Below are 21,438 nucleotides of genomic sequence, written 5' to 3'. Positions count from 1 at the left end.
AATTGTAAAAAAAAATCTGAAAATTAAACATGTTGATATATGTATCGTATATACAAGTTCAAAATTTACAATTTGTTTTCAATCTTAAAATACTTTTCAAGTAAATTTTTTAATGCACAATGATAAAAATTAATTTGAATACGTATACTATATCTGTTTTACAATATACTATTTTCGTATACTACTTTAATAATATTTCTACACAAATTTGTATATACGAAACTTTTTCTCAATGTTAAAATATTATTAAGGCGGGTCTTCCACAAATTGTTTAAATGAAGTAAATTTTCTACTTTTTTGTTCGAGTGTTTTGAGTTCTCATAAATAAACAAAACCAGTAGCTTATTGGAACAAAACCTACTAATCAAAATATAAAGATAAAGGTTAAACAAGTAGAGAATCAACAGTTTGCATTTTTTTTAACTGAAATTGTTTTAAATTTTCTTTTGGCTCACTGTTAATAATTTACAAATCTAGCAGTAATATAAATTAGATTTTTTTGTAATAAAAATATAACTATTGAAGTATTGAATTTTATTATATTAATGAAAGCGTGCATACAGGCGTTTGAGAGCCACTGTAAATTTCGACTTTGCTTGGCACAGTATTACTACGCGTAGAATGAAAGAGTACAGCGTGGCGCCGTGGCTTAGTTGGTTAAAGCGCCTGTCTAGTAAACAGGAGATCGGGAGTTCGAATCTCCCCGGAGCCTTGTGTGATATTTTTGATAGTTTTTTTTTTTTTGATAACTTAATAAAAATACATTTTTAAGTATTAAAATTTAGAACATTTTATATTTTTAATATATATAATTATACATATACAGTTTTATATATAAATACAATAAATTTATTATCTAAGTCTCCGGAGACTTGGATTCTCAGAAAAGTTGTTAGAATCTTACCTTACTTAAATTTCGAGATGAAAGGAACGATAAGGTAAAAAATGAAAACGTACCTCAAAAAGTGTGACAGAAAACCCTGGATTTGCTCAGAATTCATGCAATATTATTAGACACCATACAAAATTTATTTAGTTTAATGTAATCAATACTATCTCTAGAACTCTAAAGAATTGATTAACTCCTTAACTTACAATGACGAACATAGCCCGCGTTCCGCGTACAATGGCCAGGCCAAAAATAAATACTGCAAGCAAAGCCCACGTATGTTAATCGGGCCAGAAGCAAATATTGCGCATAACGGGCATGGCCCGGTATGGTATTCGGAAGGATTACAAAATATTTATTTATACAAAACTATAAAACACAAAATTATTTTTATTTCTGTGATAAACTATCCACTTTGTAGGAAAATAGTCACGAACGCTGCGCCAGCTTGTACATTTTAGGCCCAACATTTTCGAATCTAAATTGTAAGTTAAAGTGTTTAAAAAAACTGTAGATTTATTATATAAATAAATTATAGATTATATAAATTATAGATTAAACAACTATAGATTTTAAAAAATCAGACTGTTTCTATGTATCATAAACTAAAAATGTTTCATCTACAGAATATAAAACATATATTTTCAAAAATTAAATACAACAAAAATTAATAAAAATAAATTATAAAGTTAAAGTTTATTTACATAAATTAATCATTGTTCATTAAATTAGTTTATAAAAATTAACAAAAATATTGCGCCCAACGTGGGGCTCGAACCCACGACCCTGAGATTAAGAGTCTCATGCTCTACCGACTGAGCTAGCCGGGCTTGACGTTGGAAGCGTTCTACACGCATGATATTCGAATAGATAAAATATATATGTTATGTATAGTTTATTTAAGAAACTATATATAATATACAGTTTTTTTAAGAAACTATATATAATATACAGTTTTTTTTTAAGAAACTATATATAATATACAGTTTTTTTAAAGAAACTATATATAATATATAGTTTTTTATGACGATATTTTTATGCTGAATCTTTGTAAGCTATATATCAATTATGTATAAGGTTTTATTCCCAAGTGCACCGAATTTGGCAAAATATTCAAAACTAGCTGTAAGTGGAATTCTGTCTTAAGGCAATTAAGGCATCGTGCCTTAAGACAAGATTGCTGGTACTTCCCGTACCAAAAATTATTTTTTTTTTTTAAAAACAATTAACATTTTTGAAAAAAATTTACTTCGAAAAAATTAGATTTTTGAGAAACTATAAATTTGACAAAAAAATACTTTTTAAAAAAAATATTTTTTTTTGAAAACAAAATATTTTTGAAAAGAAAAATGTTTTCTTCATTTTGACATATTTTGGAAATTCTGAAGGTTTTTTCAAAGCAATCGTACTGCTTTAACTGCATAAAGACCGGTGGTGTTGTCGAGCCGGAACGCGCCGGAACGTCGTTCCGGCAAATCTGTTTTGGGAAGGAACGCGTTCCGGCAAGAAAAAATATAAAAAAATCGCTACATACAATCGAAAATGATTTAATAAGTAAATTTTATAAACTATTATTGAACTAATTTTTATTAAATGTTCTATTGTAATAAAGATACATATATGTGAACGGAACCGGAAAAAACATGAGAACCGGTTTTTGAACCGCTTTATGAACCAGTTTTTAAATTTTAGCGTTCCGACAAAAAATATTAGCACAACACCACTGGTTTTATCAAAGTCGTTTTTAATTTAGTTACAAGTTGAGGTGTTTGAACTAAAATATTAATTACAATACAGTAGTGTATTTCAAATTTCACATATGTTACTTTAAGACCGAAAAGTGTCTGATGCCCGATTATTTCGGATATAAGTTGGACTTGTTTCGAACATAGCGGGCGTTAGTCGAATAAAATAAATAATTTAAGACATTCATATAATGGAAATTAATTGTAGCGAAAAATGCAATTCTATAAATACAAAAGCATAAGAACTGCAAAAAAATGAAATATTTTATTAATTGGATGAATTTTTTGCCATCTAAGGCAAAAATATAAGCCGTTCGATCGCTTGTAAATTTTTACAATCCAACATTTATTGGTAATTTTTTTAATCATTGTTTTATTGACATTTATTTATTGGTAAATTAGTTGACAATTTATAGCAAAAGAGTTACCCTGATATTTCAATAGACTTATTGTCCAAATTTCGGCCTACAATTTGAGATTTGTATGCATATTGATAGAAACTTTGATCTTTTAAAAAGCTGATGAAGGTGCTGTGGAATTGATGATCACTCAATTATTGATTAACCTGGTAGTAGATTAAAAAATTGGACTCCTAGACTAGTAATTCCCAACGTGGGGCACACGCCCCACAGAAAAATCAATTTTTAAATCCAAATGGGGGAAGCAAATTAAAAAATTACACGACTTTAACCTACTTGCTTTAGGTGATTTGAAAGTAAATTGGTAAATACTGTTAAAAATTCGTTAAATATATTATGATCATTGTTTAGTTTAAGTGAGCACAAGATGCATGTGCAAATCATATAATTTTTCCATATATATTTCCATAGCTTAGGTAAATAAGCATCCCTTTTTAGGTCTAATGCAAACTTTCTCAATATTACGGATTATAGAGAAATTCCAAATTCTGTATGTATTAGTCTGTTTATTTATAAATTGCCATCCCTTCCTGACAGCGGTATAATAATTTTTATATTATATTTTTAAATTTAGAATTTTTAGAATTCAGTAAGTTGCGAGAATAAAAACATCTTAAGAAAATCAGCTCGCACAAGTTACTCAAACATTTAATAAAATTTATAGTTCTATGTCTATTGTCACACAGTGCACACAGTGGTTTAAAAGTGCAGTAATTAATTTTCCATGAAGTGATAACGGCAAAGGCAGCAGTAAGGTGTAATCGATGCCTTAACGGATATTTTGGATATTTTAGATATTTAATACCGAGATCAAAATTCTTATAGAAAAAATTATATTTATAAATTAAATCTTATGTTCATTCGCATTTCTTATACGCTAACACCTATATAATATGTTCCTATTCGTGTATTTTTATAGCCTTACGTATGCCTATACGTTGCATTCTATACTACACGCCTTACATCTATACCATACGCTATATTTCATCATATACTTTCAAATCCCTACATTGTATATCGAATACACCTAACCTATATCTACTATATATCCTAATACCTATAATTTTCCTTACACGCTACATTAACCCTACCGAGAATCGAACCCGGGCCCGCCGCGTGGAACGCGACGACGTTAACCACTACGCCACCGTAACGCTACAATCAACCGTCTTTTTTCGCGTGGCGTCGCGCCACCTTAGCATTAATTACCTATTTAATTAGAAAATGACCCGCGGAAACAACAGTGCGTCCCATATTATATTATTAATGGGGGTACCCGATAGGGTAGTGGTTAAGGTGCGCGACCGCCACGAGGAAGTCCCGGGTTCAATTCCCGGTGTAGACAATAGATAGGTAGAGATAATACATAGGGCGTAAGGTAAAATATAGGTGAATATATAAATTAGACAGTAGTATTTATAAGAAGTAAAAGGTATGTAGGTATATAATAAGTTAATGACGGTTGAGTACTTGAGTACTTTTCTATCATAATAAACACCTGTAGGTATTAATGAATACAAATAATACCAGAATAAATATAATTAATATTATTGAAGAATATAAATTATATTCATAATTGTACAATTTAATGTATAAACTAGCTGTATATAATAGAGTTAATTATATAAAAAGTCAATATATTAGATTTATGAGTTCTTATTGAAATATATGAAATTTTTTGAACCAGTTTATGAACCCGATTTTAAATTTTAGCGTTCCGGCAGAAAAAAATATTAGCACAACACCACTGATAAAGACCAAATATCAAAGGGCGTAAGCGCCGCATCGCCGTCTAACACGTAAACATTGGTACGGAACCCATGGGAATGTAAACAAAATTTATACTTATTGTTAAAATCTCTATAAAATATCTAATAATTTCATGTGCATATGTCTAATGATCATTTTTGACCGCCAAATGGCTCATTTTTGTACTTTTTCCTCCATATCTCCAAAGTCGTTGGACCTGGAAACATGGTCAAATACAGAGAATTTAAAATTTTTATTTTTATTTGAGTAAGAAATAAATTTGATAACCAAAAATTAAAAATGTGTGTTAATGTTATAAAAAATAAAATCTAAACAATCACTAGTAATCACGAAATGATTCTCACAAATTGGTTGATTGATTGATTAGAATACTTTTTTTTTCAAAATTAATGTAGAATTAAGTTTGTATTGATAATAGTAATAAGTAGTTATTAATAAGCGTTTTAGTTTGCACCTGTTTTAGTCTATTATACTTTTTTATTATAACTATTTTTTATATGCATTAAATTTCAATAACAGAAACAACCCTCTTTATAATATCGATTTTGTAGATTAAATTTTTAAATATAATTAAATTACTTGAAATTTTATTAAAGCCATTTTTGTAAATTAAATATAAAGTAACGTTAATTTTAATAATTTCAAATTAATATTTTTTGTTTTTATTGGTCCAATATAAAAGTAAAAATAATCATTTTAAATTTATACAATTTATTCTTTATGATCGAGTAATTAACGTTGATGATAAACATTTTAAATTTATAGTTTTTATTGTTCTTGATTTTTATACCTATATTTACAAAAAATAATGTATTGTGGAAACTTATGTTACTATGGCCAAAAATCTAAAGTATTTATCTTCAGTAATTGATATCACATCAATAACAAACTAATTAAATTGTTTCATGTACTTACTGTGTACTTCTAAATAATTTGATAAGAAAGCAATTATCATCTTCAAGTCAAGTAAATACCTACTATTCTAGTCCAGTCATTTGGTGCAAAAAAAGGCTGTTGCCGGTACAGTACTCCGGGAATTCTGAAAATTAGTAATCTTATAGATTTCGAGGTGCTCTTTACGAAAATCAACTTTCCCACCTCAAATTTGAACGGCAAGTTGCCGCCATATTGAAAAAATGGCGTCAAAAAACAGCTTTTTTAAAATATCTTCTTTCTGGCTCAATTTACGATAAAAGTATCTATGTACGAATTAAACTAGAGAAAATTTCCTACAATTCCTTAGAAAACCGTTTTTTTGTAAAATTGATAGTTTGAGAGTACGGCCGCCTCAAAGTCTTTGCTGCTCTCGCCGTAGTATCAAATCTGTCCATATATGACAGCACTTCGAACTTGACCACATTCTCTCTAATAATTAATATTTTCAATGTTAAATTAAGCGAATAAGATCTTAAGCGATCTAATTCAAATATTTTTCGTTTTTTTGTTGCTAATTTTTTAACACTTCAATGGCAAAGTAGCTGTAAATATACTTATAGCTTGAGTAGCACCTTATAGCTTCAAGTAGCTTGAAGCGTTAAAAAATCAGCAAAAAAACAGAAAAACATTTGAATTATTTTATTTCTAGATCTTATTCGCTCAATTTAATATTGAAAATATTAATTATTAGGAAGAATGTGGTCAAGTTCAAAGTGCTGTCATATATGGAGAGATTTGATACTACGGCGAGAGCAGCAAAGACTTTGAGGCGGCCGTACTCTCAAACTATCAATTTTACAAAAAAAACGGTTTTTTAAGGAATTGTAGAAAATTTTCTCTAGTTTAATTCGTACATAGATACTTTTATCGTAGATTGAGCCAGAAAGTAGATATTTTAAAAAAGCTGTTTTTTGACGCCATTTTTTTAATATGGCGGCAACTTGCCGTTCAAATTTGAGGTGGCAAAGTTGATTTCCGTAAAGAGCACCTCGAAATCTATAAGATTACCAATTTTCAGAATTCCCGGAGTACTGTACCGGCAAGACGACCAAATGACTGGACTATTCTTAATGATTATATTATTTGATTTTGTTAAATTATTATGTTGTATAGCTAATAGATTTTTATGTACTGAAGTGGTTCTAACTGAATTTAAATTCATTATTTTATTTGTTATTCATTAATATTTATTACAAGATTGCAGGTATCTTTACATTTTGTCAACAATATACAGTTTCTAGTATGAAATTCGAATTAATCGACTTATAATTTCTACAGGCTAATGATATTGCAATATTAATAAAAAATTACTTTAGCAGAATTTTTGAGCAAGAAAAATAAATCATAAATATTAATAATAATGATATTGTAAAATATATTTAGCATATATATTGAACCAACAACCGTTACAGAATTACTTTTCATAAATGAAATAAAATAGAGACTCGAATTTTAGATAAAATTTCCAATATTTTATCAAATATACAAATTTAAAACTTTTCCATAAAATTGAACAATTCCTCTTGATACTGTTCACAATGGTATCTTCTACAATTACGAACACACGCCTTTTCTAAAATATTTCCGTAAAAAATATGTATTGTGATGATAATATTTATAAAGAAGCATGCGATTATTTTAGTGAGAGTTTCGCACAAAATTTAGGAACATGTTTTTGAATTTGCACATTGAGCGTGAAAAACCTACTTTTATAGATATTTGAAATAAAATATAAATTATTAAAAATTTAAATATATCAATTCCAAAGCTTTAGACACTTGTTACAACTATATGGTAAAAATATGATTAATGTTAATATAGAGCACTGCATATAGTGCGTCAACTCATATAAGTTATCTCTATTTTATAATATTTTTAGTCGTTTTTGCATTCTCTATTTTAAATTTTTTAGTCAATTTTTAAAATTTTATAAAAAAAATATGTACTATAATTTCAAATTTTTTAAAGAGTTCTTTTTCAAATGAATGTACTAATATATGATTTTTAAACTTTGATTTTTAAATTAATATCGAGGTGTATATTTTCATAAACAAAAATTAGTGGTGACTTAGCTCGTTTAAAAAACAAAAAAAAATACTATTATAAAAATTAAAGGCTCTCTGACTATGTTAATTTCACGGTATATTCCAAAAATGTATATGCTGTTTACAATATATAAAAATATCTCGTTTTGGCACGTGTATATATGTTATTTGATCAAAGCCATCAAATCCATATCATTCATTTTTCCAGGTAAACATCAGATTTATTGTCTGAAATAAATTAGTCAAATTTTAATTATGATATCAATCTATATAATTAGCAAAGATTAATATTATATATCTTATTTATTATATGACATATGAGGAATAAGTTTTTTAAGTAAATTTTCTAAGAATAGTATATTTATTTTATATATACAAATATAAGGAGATTTTTATCTTCGAGTTGAATAGTATTGTCATTGACCTAGAGCATTGGATTATAAAAAAACGTTTCTTATATAATAGAGTTTGAAATAATAGTTTCTTGACCTATGATAAAACTTTTTTGAGTGATGTATGTAAGAAGCAAGTATATATCTTAAGTGATATCATTTAATTCATTTTATACTTAAATCAAAATAATTTAAAAATGAGTCATTCACTTTTCAATATTCAATGTCCGAAAACTGTTAAAAATATATTTGGACTATTTCAGCATAACTATAGTAGAAAGATTTAGACCTTATATTAAGTTAGTTACGATCTTAGCATGTAATATTATAATATTAGTCTATTGGTATGCTTTGGATGCATTTAATCAATCATTATTGCACTCAGCAGAGTAGTTTAATACAATTTCTCAATTATGCCACTGATCATCATTACATCAATGATATGACCTCCTTGATCTCGAACTTGTGTCAAATAACATGTTTTGCTTTCAATAGCAAACCGAAGATCTTTGGAAGTTATATGGAGACAGAGTTTAACAACATTTAATACAATAGAGACTGATTACTCTACTAGATTCTATTACAGTTTAAATAATAAATTAAATTGTGCTATTGAAAATTCTGCTAACCGAAAAAACAAATAGAACTGTATTATTTATCTAATTTATTCTAAAATATTTTTTTCATAAATTATTTATAAGTTAGTCAAAAAAGGTCATAAGTTGGTCTAAATAACTGTTTGATAGTTAATAAGGGCATTTTTGATTTGGAACCTAAGTGATTAGACTCTTTGATATGGTTCCAAACAACTGGTCCTAACCCAATGGAAGAAGATAACACATGACTCGTACAATCTTATCATTATATTAAAAATTTTGTAAATAACTATACAAATACACGATTATATTTATGTCACGTACGCCGATATATATTTTATACATTAGATTGAAAATTAAATCTTCGGCCATCATACAGAGGCTGCATTTGGAGTGATAAACTTAAATCAATCAGAGGTGAGAGTTAAGTTATTTACTATATAGAAACCAGTTTCATTCCGTTGCAAGTGTATTTGATCTAAGAATTTATTTGAAATCGCCTTAGTGTTACAAACATTCGTGTACAGTTAAGTGAAATATATTGTCTTATCGACAGTGTCTCGTAATTTTGTGTGTTTTGTGCTGATTCAAATTGTAAATATATGTGACAAATATTTGTTTTTCTTTAAAACGTATGTATACTGGACGTGCAGGCCCTTGGGCCTGGAATATAATAGATTATTTTCATATGACTGATAGACTTGTGCATTAAAATACCTTTTAGTTACTATATGTACCTAAAATTCAGGTTTTTTGATGTGTTAAATCTTTTACGATAATCATAATTATTACATATCACAAAATTCTAAGACAGACATACAGAGAAAAAAAACATGAAAAAATGTATATACAAAATGCACTCAAATAAAATAAATAACAAATAAAATTAAACGCAGAAAAAATGAAAAAAAGAAAAAATCATCGTAATTGCTCAATTTATTATGGAATATCATTGTTTTACATTAAGTCTATAAGCAGTTACAGAAAATTTTCATCATGTATTTTTAGCAAAATATTACAAAAAATGGAAAAGTAAATTTTCTAATTTAATATTATATATCAATATTTTTACCAATTTAATAATCAGAAAATACTTTACTATCTCTACTTTTAGTAGGATGAAAAATCCACTTAAATTAATGTCCATTCTAGGTTGAAAATATTTTTTTCATATTATTTTATGAGGGTATAACATACTGCTCTTGAAAGAATATATATCAACAATTATAAAAAGTATTCCTAAAAATACAATAATTTTATTCTACTCTTAAAAGAAATTGTAATTTTCGATTATTTTATGTATTGCAATATTTATATATCTGATCTGATTTTAGTAATTTATTTGGTTTTATTTATTTGCACTTTCAGTGCTACTAGGATTACTGAAACTCTTTTATCAATCAAAATAATATTTTTTAAATCTTATTATGTGTATAAAACATATAATATTTTTTTTTAATAAACAAAATGTCTCACAAATAATATTTTCTGCATTTGTAAATATCGTTAGGTGTGTGTATACATTTTTATGTTTTTAAGCAGATTTCTTAAATGATCTTTAGAATTTATTAAAAACATTATTAAAGCCTGTATTAACAAATTTTTTTTATTTGCACTTAAATTTTGTTGTTCAATTGTATACTATGTCTATATAAGAAAAACAGATTTTGGACTTTGATTAAATAAAATTTCCATTTTTTTTTTGAAATTAAAAAAAAATATATAAAATGATACGAAACTTGTAAATTTTTAATTCAACTAATAAAACTGCATGTTACATTACGTTTTAAATAGTAAAATTAACATTGTTCAAACAAAAAATTAATTTAAAATTCAATCAAGTTAATTCAATTATAACATGATATATGCAGAGATTAATTATCAAAAGTTTGCCTTCATTATTTTATAAAATTTATTTTTAGCAGATAAATTAGAAAAATGTTAGCAAGACCCCTATTGCCACAAAATCCAAAACAGGCCCCTTCACATTCTGAATTTGTGATTAGTGACCGTGGTTATGGCAAAGATTTTGTAAAATTATTGCATGTTAAACGAGATGGAGAAACACATCATATTAGAGAATTTGAAGTTGGAACTCATTTGAAACTTGCTTCGGATGTAGATTACCTAAAGGTAATAGAAAAATAATGATACATTTTCAGCAACAATTATGTTAATGCTTGATATTTATATAATATTGAAAAAAAGAGTTTTGGTGATATATGTTAATTAATTATAATTTTTAAAACAATGATATGCATTGAGATTTAATCTGCCATTCATTACATGACGTAATGAATTGCTAGGCTAGAAATTAAATTTTTCAAATATTTTTTGCATACAATTTTTTATATATTTATTGTGTTTTATGATTTTTTTTCAATATATTTTTTTTCTTAGGGAGACAATGTCGATATAGTAGCCACAGACTCCCAAAAAAATACAGTGTATCTTTTGGCTAACCAACATGGTGTGAATACCCCTGAAGAATTTGGCCTTTTGTTATGCAGGCACTTTTTGCACACCTACCCCCATGTTCTAGAATGCAGTGCCACTGTAGAGATGTACCCTTGGGAAAGAATAAAGGGTAGTGGACAACCAGAAAGACAGCACAAACATGCTTTTATTTTTAACCCGTCGGCGGTCAGACATTGTGTGGTCACACAGAAAAAATACGGTAAATTATATATATATATATATATATATATATATATATACGTATATATATAAATATATGTTATGCTAATATTATACACTTTTACTACAATTATTGTTGTAAATTGACAATAAAAATGCAATAATTAACAATTACACTAACAATTATGCTAATTTCTTAAACATATTTGACATGCAGCACGACGACCCGGTATGTTAACGCCCGGGTCGTCGCGTGCGTCAAAACACAAAGTAGTTTGAAAATTACCATAACTTCAACAATTATAGAAAGACAATGCTGGATTGTAAAGCAAAAATAAAATTATAAATATTTTATTTTTTTTTTGTTTAGAAACTCCGGTCGTTCGAAGTTGTTTGAAGGATCTTCGTGTTCTCAAAACAACGCAATCAGCATTCACTGGGTTCGTCAATGACGATTACAGGTAATAATATTTATTTAAAAAAGTATGTTTTTTTAAAAATTTTTATAACAAACTGTACAATGAGTACATTCAGCTACAGTTATAGACCTTCTGTTATTATAGCATTACATTTTTAGGTAATTTGGTTCTTTGTTTAAGTCGCTTAGATTGTAAAGACTTGAGCAGGTCACAAGCCGAGCTTTGTATCTGGAGTAGAAGTAGTTAAAAAAAATCTCAATTGTTTATCTTGAAAGATCAATACTGCTCTCTATATTTAATTATTATTTTATCAATATTTAAATCGGTTATAAAATTTTCAGGTCTCTGCCAGACGCCTACGACAGAATATTTAGTACAATAGTCACAGCCGCTTGGGAGTACAAGACTTTAGACGGATTAGATTTCGATAAGGCCTGGGATATTGTAAAAGATTCAATTATCAGAAATTTTGCAGGCTGCCCAGACAAAGGTATATTTTCACCTTCAGTTCAAAAGACCTTGTATTTGGCAGAAAAAGAATCATTGGAACGCGTACCGCAAGTAAGTAATAAAAAATAAATTTTTTACTGAGAATATTCAATACAATGTTAATTCTAGTTCCATCAATTTACTTTGAAGCATAAGGATATATACTGTTAGTTATAATATGTGTTTCTATTTCTTTCCAGATGAGTACCATTGAGATGACCATGCCAAACAAACATTACTTCACCTTCGACTTTTCCAAATTCCCAAGAAGTGTCGTGCCAAGAGATAACAAAGAAGTCTTCATGCCGGTGGATAAACCATCTGGAACTATTTACGCACAACTTTCCAGGAAAGACGTCATGAGCAAACTATGAAGTAACAACCGAAGTCAAATAATGCATATCGTTTGAGAAATTTTTAAAATACCCATCAAATATATTATATATATAACGTAAAATTTGTTTTATTGCTTCGAGTTTTATATAAGAATCATCACATTGAGAACAATTTACAATAAGAATAAGTTTGAATTCAAGTCATATGACTAATTTTCTTTCCTTTATTTCCTGAATTTATTATTTTCTAAATTAAATTTTATTTAAACGTTCATTTTAGTCTATTGTTCCGGATCATACATTGTTCTTGCTTAAATTGTCAATACAAAAGTGTGAATTAAATATCTATTAATGTACATATTTTACCAGACATTTTATTACATCAATCCAGACAGATTCTTGTCAATGTAATGTTTTTAAATGTGCTTTTACATAATATTAAACAAATGCGCTTAAGTATACGGATGTCGTATATCCTGGAGTAACAATTTCAAGAATTGATCTCACTTTCAATAAACAAGAGATAAGATTACTTAAATATAACAAAAGTCAGCTTTTTACCACGGTTTATTCATTAAGTGAAAACATTTGAAACTAATGGTTATGAACGAGAGTTATATAAAAACAATGTGTAAAAATATAGTTCTATTTCTCTTATTTGTAAATATTTTATATAAAAGAAATGCAGTTGCTAGTGAAAATATTTCTCCAAACAAGAATTTGAAAATTGATGCGAATTTTACGGAGTTGAAAGAAACTAATGTTTGTGGTAAAATATATTCGGGTAAAGAAACAATAGTTACATCCCCAAATTATCCAAACTCTTATCCAAAAAATTTTTTATGCACATACATATTTCGAAACGAAAACGGTAACAAGTGCGATTTCAACTTCAAATTTCTTGATTTCAAACTGGAAACCTCTTATGAATGCAACAAAGACAAGTTAAAGATTTTGGATAATGATGTTTTGTGTGGCAACCAAATTGGTGTAAATACTTATAGTACAGAAACTAATGAATTATACGTGCAATTTGTATCGGATGATAATATTGAACAAAAAGGATTTAAAATCATGGTTACGCAGTTGGGTTGCAAAGAAGTAAATCCAGTTACTAGTACACAAGAAACAGTGTTGGTTGAAGCAGAGAGTAATAATAAAGAAATATTTGAAAACCAAATAAACAACAGTGTTTCCTTCTTGTTTTCAAATAAAACTGATGTAGAAATCATACCAGCAACGGAAGTGACAACAGAAGTACAGCCAAAAAATGAACCGCAATTTGACTACGTACCGCCTACTGGAACAAATAATTTTCCAAATATACCATTTTACCCAAATAATATTCCAAATTTTCCCTCATCACCTGGATCGCCAATACCTCCATTTCTTCCTAATTTTCCTACCTCACCTGGCGTACCTGTTGTACCAAGTTATCCAGGACCAAATGTACCAATCAATCCCTATCTACCAATCTTTCCTGGTTCTGGAGGATTTCCAACCAGTCCTCCTTTGCCAATACCATTATGTTGTGCAAACTCATTTTTTGAAAAACGTTTTTTGATATCTAGTCCTGGATTTCCAAGCACATCTCAAGGTAGAATTGATTGTCAATATCGCATCTTCCGAAGTCTAAACGCTTGTAAATTAAGATTTAATTTTCGATATTTTTGGACTGGTAATAATGACCAACAATCCACATGTCCTCAAGGATTCGTTGAAATAGATGGACGTAGATTTTGTGGTTGCAGAAGCGGTTTGGTTTACGACGTATTTTGGGGAAACTTACCAATAACAGTACGATATAATAATGTTGGAGTACCTAATTCATTTATTAGTGGTTTTGTTATAGAAGTTACTCAAATAGATTGCCCGTTCAGATATATTGATAATAATGCGAAGACAAAAAATGCATCTTCAAGTGATAAATTAAAAATGTTGGAATTCGAAGATGTTGATAATAGAATCAAATGGCCTCAAAAGCGATCAATAGATGGAAATGCTTACTCAAACTACAATCATTCAGAACAGTATAACATTGGAAATACTCATAGTAATAGGTCCAAAGATCTGCAAATGGCACAATTGTCTCAAAGATCTACTGAAAGCACTATAAATTACTACTTTTTCGAAATGCCTAACATGAACAAAGATGCTGAAGAAATAGATATATTTGAGCCAGAAAATGTTACAGCAAGAATATTTTTACCAAATGGTTTAAATGATAATATATGCAGGTTGTGGGGATTCAAACAATGGCTTGAACTATCAGCTGAAGTTTTATGGTTAAATAGACCTCAGTGCATTCCTCCAAATGCTAACCAATTATGTCACCCACTTGATCAAATTACTGGCGAATTTCAGTCGCCTAATTTTCCTAGACCGTATCCACCTAATCAGAATATATGTTACAGGTAAACAGGATAAATAAAATTATTCATAAGTTATATAAACTCATATTCTTTGTATATATAATTTTAGATTTATTAGAAGACCAAATTTCAATAGGGTTCGAATATGGTTTATTGAATTCAGCCTAGAAGATAGCCCTAATTGTTCAAGGGACAAACTTTTAATTGGTAGTCGAGCCTATTGTGGGCATTCTTTGCAGAATCGAATAAGTAAGTATTAAATGAAACACATTTTTGCTTCCGTGTCACAAAATTCATAATAAAATTAATTAATATTTCATATATCTATTGCAGTACATTTAGCAGCCATTGGAAACACATTCCCAGAAATGAGATTTTTAACAGATTCCTTCAATTCGCACATTGGATTTAAAGCACAGTATACTTATTATTATCAATAAAAAATAAATGTATAAAATATATTTTGCCAATAGATTATGCAATTATTTATGCATTATCCTAAGCATCAAAATGTATTATATATTTATATCTGGTAAGTCTTTTATTTATTTATTATTCATTTATTTTTGTGAGTTACAATAAATTATCATTTTGTATTAAAGAAATATCATCAAATAAAATATTAAAATATAGTCTTTCATTGATTATTTTTTAGCATAATAATAAACAGTTATATTTACTACAAAAATGCAACAATAATTAATTATATGTAAATCCTAATCATAATATTGCGCTTCAATTTAAGAGATAAAATTAGATATATGATTTAAATGTATAAACTTTATAATTTTATTAATTATCATTTTCATAAAACGTACTAAAAGTGTAATTAACATGTATTACATATTTTAGTTTGTTATGCAAATATATGAAAGCAGCCTAATTATTTTTTTGTATAATTTTATTTAATTTAAAACATTAAGTTATTTAATTTTATATATTATTATCTATGTGTGTAAAGTATATATATCTATTGCAAAGAGTATGACTATAATACCGATATTTAGAGATTACATAAAGTTTTAAATGTAAATAAATGAGGCATGTTTGCAATATTTTTTAAATTATTAAATCGATTATTCAGTTTATAGTAGTCAATGTATGCACAAGTTAAAATGATATTTTTTGTGATCGGATATGAGTGTTAATATCGGATAATGTTATTATAGTGCTTGAAATTAATTTTTGTAAATTAAAGCCTATAAATTTGTTGTTAATCAAGAATACTACAAGAAATTTTACAAGAGCTGGTGCTTAAAATATTGACTCATTTAATTATGTACTTTGTGAAATTTAAAATTTGTGAGACTGTTATCACCAGATTCAGGAAAATGGTGCATTTTATATATATCAAAGGTAAGTGAAAATAATTTTATTAAAAGAGATCGGAATTTTATTGGAAAATGTATTTCAGCCATAATTATTTATTAATATATCCAAGTTTAGTAAAATATAAAATGCTGTTAAGAACAATATTTCTATTGACTTTTTTGTTTAAATATATTTTTAGCACTAATCTCATGATCAGTCAAAATTATTTTAAACCAAATGATACAAAATTAACCTATCAGTTTTAAATTCTAAAACGGAGATTCTGAACATACTACTACTTTTTTAGTGTCAAATTTTAAAAGGTTCAACAAAGAATTAAATTATTTAATAATCGATATCAGACGCAAAAAAATTATACTTGGTGAATAAAAAATAATAAATTATGTGAATGATACAGAAGGGGAAAACACTCAATATTCATCAGTTCGAATAAATACAATTAAAATTTTAAAACTCACCAGTAAACTGAACTGAACACACTCCTTTTCACCACAATTCTAATTGTATTGATAAAATCATATATTTTCACTAAAAAAAGGCAGAAACCAAAATTGCTTAATCGTTTTTGTAACTATAATGATTATGACACTATCACTTAAAGACTTTTGGAATATTGTCCAAAAATATGCTTTTCATAACCTGTCTAGTTTTGTAAATTTAAATACTGATTGAATGATAATCTTTCAAAATATTGAGGTCAATTTATCTAATATTCAAAGTATAAATAAGGCCGATTTCCGGATTGCCTTTTATTTATTATGCTTTTTTTATAAATTACAATCTGCCTATATAAAAGACATTGACTATTTAATTTGACAAATAACATAGAATTTTAAAAGGAAAACCTAGTGGTTCACCTTTTAATAATGTACTAAATTAATTCTAAAATAAAATTTTGGTATTTATTTATTATTCATGATCGAAATAACTGATCTATTTAAATAAAAAAATCAATTGCGACAACAAATTTATGATCTTTGTTTATTTTTATTTTACATTGGGGACATTTATTTTACATGAATGATTATTCAGTGCATAATATTTTCTAGACAATGTTTGCCATAAAAATATATTATTACCTATTAATTTTATCATTATACTTTGAACTCTTTAGACATCAATCGTTACATTATATATTTTTTATATTACACTTTAAAATATCTTACATTCATAATTCATTATACTATCTATAATACGGTTAATAGTCTTTATTTTATATAATATATTTAATTTTTGATAATTGTGTATTATATAATTATTTGATTATTATGTATTTATCGTGGAGGAGTTGGAGTGGTGATTTCTCGAGTTCTCAGTAAACGTATATTTGTGAAAATTGCCCCTGTAGATCGTTCTAAATTGCAAAAATTTATAGATTTTTGAGGACCCTCTCTTCGCATTTCTTGCAAAGCCACCAACAATTTGAAGATGTCTTCACGAGTTGGAGTGCAAATGTATCTTCGAGTTGGTGGCCTGTGATAAAAAAAATTGATATAATATTTAAGAAATGTCAGCCCTATTGGATAAACTCTAATAATAACAAATTATCAAATATGGATGGATTAACCATTGGGTTACTATATAAAAATATGAAGTAAGAAGAAGTTTTAACTCAACACCATATAGGACGTAAGGTTCTGATTGCTGTTAAAAAAATATGTAAAAAAAATAATTAAGAATTCTGATAAATTCCTATAAAATTTTACGCATCCTATGGAATAATACATTGTGTATTTTTTTACTTACGATTTATTATCAATATGCTGCCTTTTTCGAATATCTGGTTCATCCAACTTGATATCTTCCACGTAGATCATAGGAAGTGGTCTTGATTGGAAAATTTCCAATAGCCTTAGGAGGAATGTTGATGTTGATATCAGGTCCGAATCGGTTAAAACTGATCCTAAACCTAAAAAAATGCAAATAATAAGTCAAAATAATTAAAAAAAATTGATATATTTTTTTTCAAAAATATATTATTTTAGCTAAAACATTTAAACTGAACAGTGGTAACGATAATTAAATAGTGATGATTATTCAGTTTATTTTACGATGTCATAAATTATATCTAATTAAGTTAACAAATTGCTGTTTTAATCAATTTTAAAAAAAACCTTTTAGATCCTTTTTAATCATCACCTTACTAATTTTCTTGTAAAAAATTCAAAACCTTGAAATTTTGTTTCAAAAAAGCATTATAACACATAAAGCAATAATTTATATTAATATAATTTCGCATAATTAATTATAATCTAGAACACAAATTTTGATTAAAAAAATATTTTTGAATATATTTTCAAGATAACATGAATATCAAATTATTAGAGCTGTTTTCCTTCAATCTCATTATATATATATATATATATATATATATATATATATATATATATAATAAGAACCATTGCAATTATAAAGAAGTAAATTGCATAAATTGGTCTAGGAAGGGTATAGATGGTCTAAGCAATGAAAATGTTTAAAACCGTTAATTTTAAATGTTAAAATCAATTTTATAATATAAATATATATATATGTGTGTGTATATGTATACATATAATTTAAATTAATTCTTACCAAGAACATCATCAACATTGGTCCATTCCAAGAGCCCATCATTCAAATGATTTCTCAAGGCATTAGCTGCTGCAAAATCTATTAAAATGACACTATTTATAAAAATAAGCAAATATTTATCACGGCTTTTCATTCTGTTTAAATTTTATCAGTAGAAGAACAAAAATATTATTTTATCAGATTACAATTATTTATTCACTATTAAGGGATGTGGTTGTGTCTCAAGTTTCGATTTGATAAAACAGTTGCACTGATCGAAGTTGCGTTTTATATAGGAAAATGTTTGAGAAAAATGCGCAAGTACAAGAGATGGAAATGTGCGTAGGCTGAAAAATATATCTATGCATGAATTATGATGCCTCCACATATTTCGAACAACGTATCGGGTTCACCCCTTAATGCCAGGATCGGAATAATGTTCTATTGAATAGAATTATCATAATAATTAGATCAGATTGAACTAGATGCAAATAGCAACAACTTTCCTACATATAAATTTCGTTTAATTTTTATTGTTTTTTCCAGCAGCAATCATAACTTGAAGATCCTATAAGCTGTAGAATTAATTTGACTTAATACTATGTAGGTTTTATAGATGACAACCCAAACAGTTGTCTCATCTCTGTATGGTAAATTTTATTATTACAACTTTTGTAAAAGCAAAAATATTTTATTGGTGCAGTAATGCTGGATGAGGTATATTTTCACTTAGAAACATCTTGCTATCTGTATTTCCAATGTCAATACTGCTTGATATCAGGCTCCTCGAAGCTAGATCGACACCAGGACCTCTAAATCAGTGAGTGAGCCTCACTCAATATATTTTTACAACGTTTTGAATATATAAAATTGACTGACTATATTTTTTTGTACTAAACTGTTGAACTATAAAAAAGTAGTAACAGGCTGTATAATAATAATATAAACGTTTTTTCTAAAATAGTTTTGTGTATATTCCTACATAAAAAATAACATTTCACTCAATTTTATAACTGGTTAAGTTCTTATTATCTGCATTAATGTTTTCAACTTTTGTCATTGATTTTGAAGCCAAAAAAACTTCAAGTCTAGAGTTCTTGTTTTTGTTTTAAAATATTAAATAGGGTTAAAAGTGTGTTATTAATTTTATTGGATCATCTCAAATATATAAATATAAAATTAGCATTATCAATGATGAATAATTATTTACTCTTAATAAATATTTACTCTTATAATATTTTAGTACATTTGATACTTATATACTAGTGAGAATATCTACTTAAAAATGTCTCTTTAAATTCCATTATAATCAAAAGTTCGACTCTGTTAAATTCAGCAAATATGAATGAATGAAGTATATATAAAAGTTATGTAATATCAACCAGTCGTCATTTCATTCATATATAGTTACAATCTTAAATTTTAAACTTATATTATTCCTATCTTTCCACAAATATTCTAAAAACATGAGTCGCAGTATTCAAGAACAATAGTAATAATCAGAATAAGATTTATTAAAGAATTAATAAAATAAAGCTTTATTAGATGGGCTTGATAATAGTATCAATATAATATGTATGTAAATATGAAATGCGTTGCTATTCATAGTTTTATTCTTGAAGGTAGATTATAATTGAATCATCTAAATATATTGTTACTATCTTGATATAATGTATAAAAAAATATTTACATAAATCCGCTAAATATATTATTGTTTAAATCCTCTCGCATCAAAAACACATCTTTCCTTATATTCTATTTTAAGTATATATCTTTTCTGCATCTATTTCAAGTATTTTTTCCTGTATTATTAAGATGTTTTTCATGTGTATTTTATCAGAAATAGATTTGTTTATATAGGAAAATTATTTCCATATATATATTTATACCTAAGTCAAAAATTATTATATTATAAATATAATGAAAATGTTATACTTTGTTTAAAAAAGTTATATTTTTATTTGAACAAAAAAAGTTATGTTTTGATAAATATTTATATAAAATATGATAAAAGATTACATTCAAATAATATTATATTAAATCCCAATGGCTTATAGAATATAATTGTTCAGATTGCCATTCGATATGTTTGTAAAATAATAATAATAATAATAACAATAATAATAATAATAATAATAATAATAATAATAATAATAATAATAACAATAATAATAATAATATACAAGTTCGTACGTTTCCAAATTTATGCCACATTTATAAAGGTCATATATCATGAATTTATCAAAAAATGCAATAAAATGATTATAATTAAGCATTTACTATACATAATATGAAACAATGAAAATTTAATAAAATAAAATATAATACTAATATAGATAATAAAGATTCATTAAGATATCATTTATACTCAATTAACGAATCATAAAAGCCTCTTATATGAGAATTAATTAAAATTTAAGTCTCTTTAGTAGTTTTTATCTGATTGTATATAATATTTTGTATAGTAGAAATTTCTATTTATACAGGCTGTCCCAGAATTTAATGTCAAGCC

The 21,438-nt window shown here is 26.7% G+C and overlaps 2 protein-coding genes and 2 non-coding genes across 5 annotated transcripts; 2 read left to right on the top strand and 2 right to left on the bottom strand.

Moving 5' to 3' along the window:
* Window positions 1-638: 638 nt before the first annotated feature.
* On the top strand, window positions 639-712 carry Trnat-agu. The gene has a single exon. It is a non-coding gene; the product is annotated as a tRNA-Thr (tRNA).
* A 934-nt stretch (window positions 713-1,646) lies between these two features.
* On the bottom strand, window positions 1,647-1,719 carry Trnak-cuu. Its single transcript has one exon. It is a non-coding gene; the product is annotated as a tRNA-Lys (tRNA).
* Window positions 1,720-9,156: 7,437 nt separating this feature from the next.
* On the top strand, window positions 9,157-12,762 carry LOC113372146 (uricase-like). 2 transcript variants are annotated; one of them, XM_026612470.1, is made up of 6 exons: window positions 9,157-9,209; window positions 10,715-10,925; window positions 11,193-11,469; window positions 11,800-11,890; window positions 12,190-12,409; window positions 12,538-12,762. In XM_026612470.1, exons 2-6 carry the CDS (start codon window positions 10,731-10,733, stop codon window positions 12,709-12,711), a joined length of 957 nt encoding a protein of 318 aa, XP_026468255.1. In that variant the 5' UTR covers window positions 9,157-9,209; window positions 10,715-10,730; the 3' UTR covers window positions 12,712-12,762. The 2 variants fall into 2 exon arrangements, with proteins under 2 accessions (XP_026468255.1, XP_026468254.1); XM_026612469.1 differs by having other exon boundaries at window positions 9,167-9,209; window positions 10,718-10,925.
* A 4,888-nt stretch (window positions 12,763-17,650) lies between these two features.
* On the bottom strand, window positions 17,651-19,080 carry LOC113373826. The gene is made up of 3 exons (XM_026614100.1): window positions 18,948-19,080; window positions 18,123-18,285; window positions 17,651-17,849 (listed from the first exon to the last, which is right to left on the bottom strand). Exons 1-3 carry the CDS (start codon window positions 19,078-19,080, stop codon window positions 17,651-17,653), a joined length of 495 nt encoding a protein of 164 aa, XP_026469885.1.
* Between the last annotated feature and the right edge of the window lie 2,358 nt (window positions 19,081-21,438).

This window comes from Ctenocephalides felis, unplaced genomic scaffold (genome assembly GCF_003426905.1).
Source record: "Ctenocephalides felis isolate EL2017-DRISC unplaced genomic scaffold, ASM342690v1 CF-g0.4_SCAFFOLD_01604, whole genome shotgun sequence".
NCBI lineage: Eukaryota > Metazoa > Arthropoda > Insecta > Siphonaptera > Pulicidae > Ctenocephalides > Ctenocephalides felis.
This window is presented reverse-complemented; position numbering and strand designations above follow the sequence as displayed.

Excerpts from the sequence above, each read along its gene's own strand:
- LOC113372146 (XM_026612470.1), top strand. The coding sequence starts at position 10,731 with ATGTTAGCAAGACCCCTATTGCCACAAAATCCAAAACAGGCCCCTTCA. Across the intron at positions 10,926-11,192 it reads CGGATGTAGATTACCTAAAG|GGAGACAATGTCGATATAGT; the intron begins GTAATAGAAAAA and ends TTTTTTTCTTAG. Across the intron at positions 11,891-12,189 it reads TTCGTCAATGACGATTACAG|GTCTCTGCCAGACGCCTACG; the intron begins GTAATAATATTT and ends TAAAATTTTCAG.
- LOC113373826 (XM_026614100.1), bottom strand. The coding sequence starts at position 19,080 with ATGAAAAGCCGTGATAAATATTTGCTTATTTTTATAAATAGTGTCATT. Across the intron at positions 18,286-18,947 it reads CAATGTTGATGATGTTCTTG|GTTTAGGATCAGTTTTAACC; the intron begins GTAAGAATTAAT and ends GCATTTTTTTAG. Across the intron at positions 17,850-18,122 it reads CAGCATATTGATAATAAATC|GCCACCAACTCGAAGATACA; the intron begins GTAAGTAAAAAA and ends TTTTTATCACAG.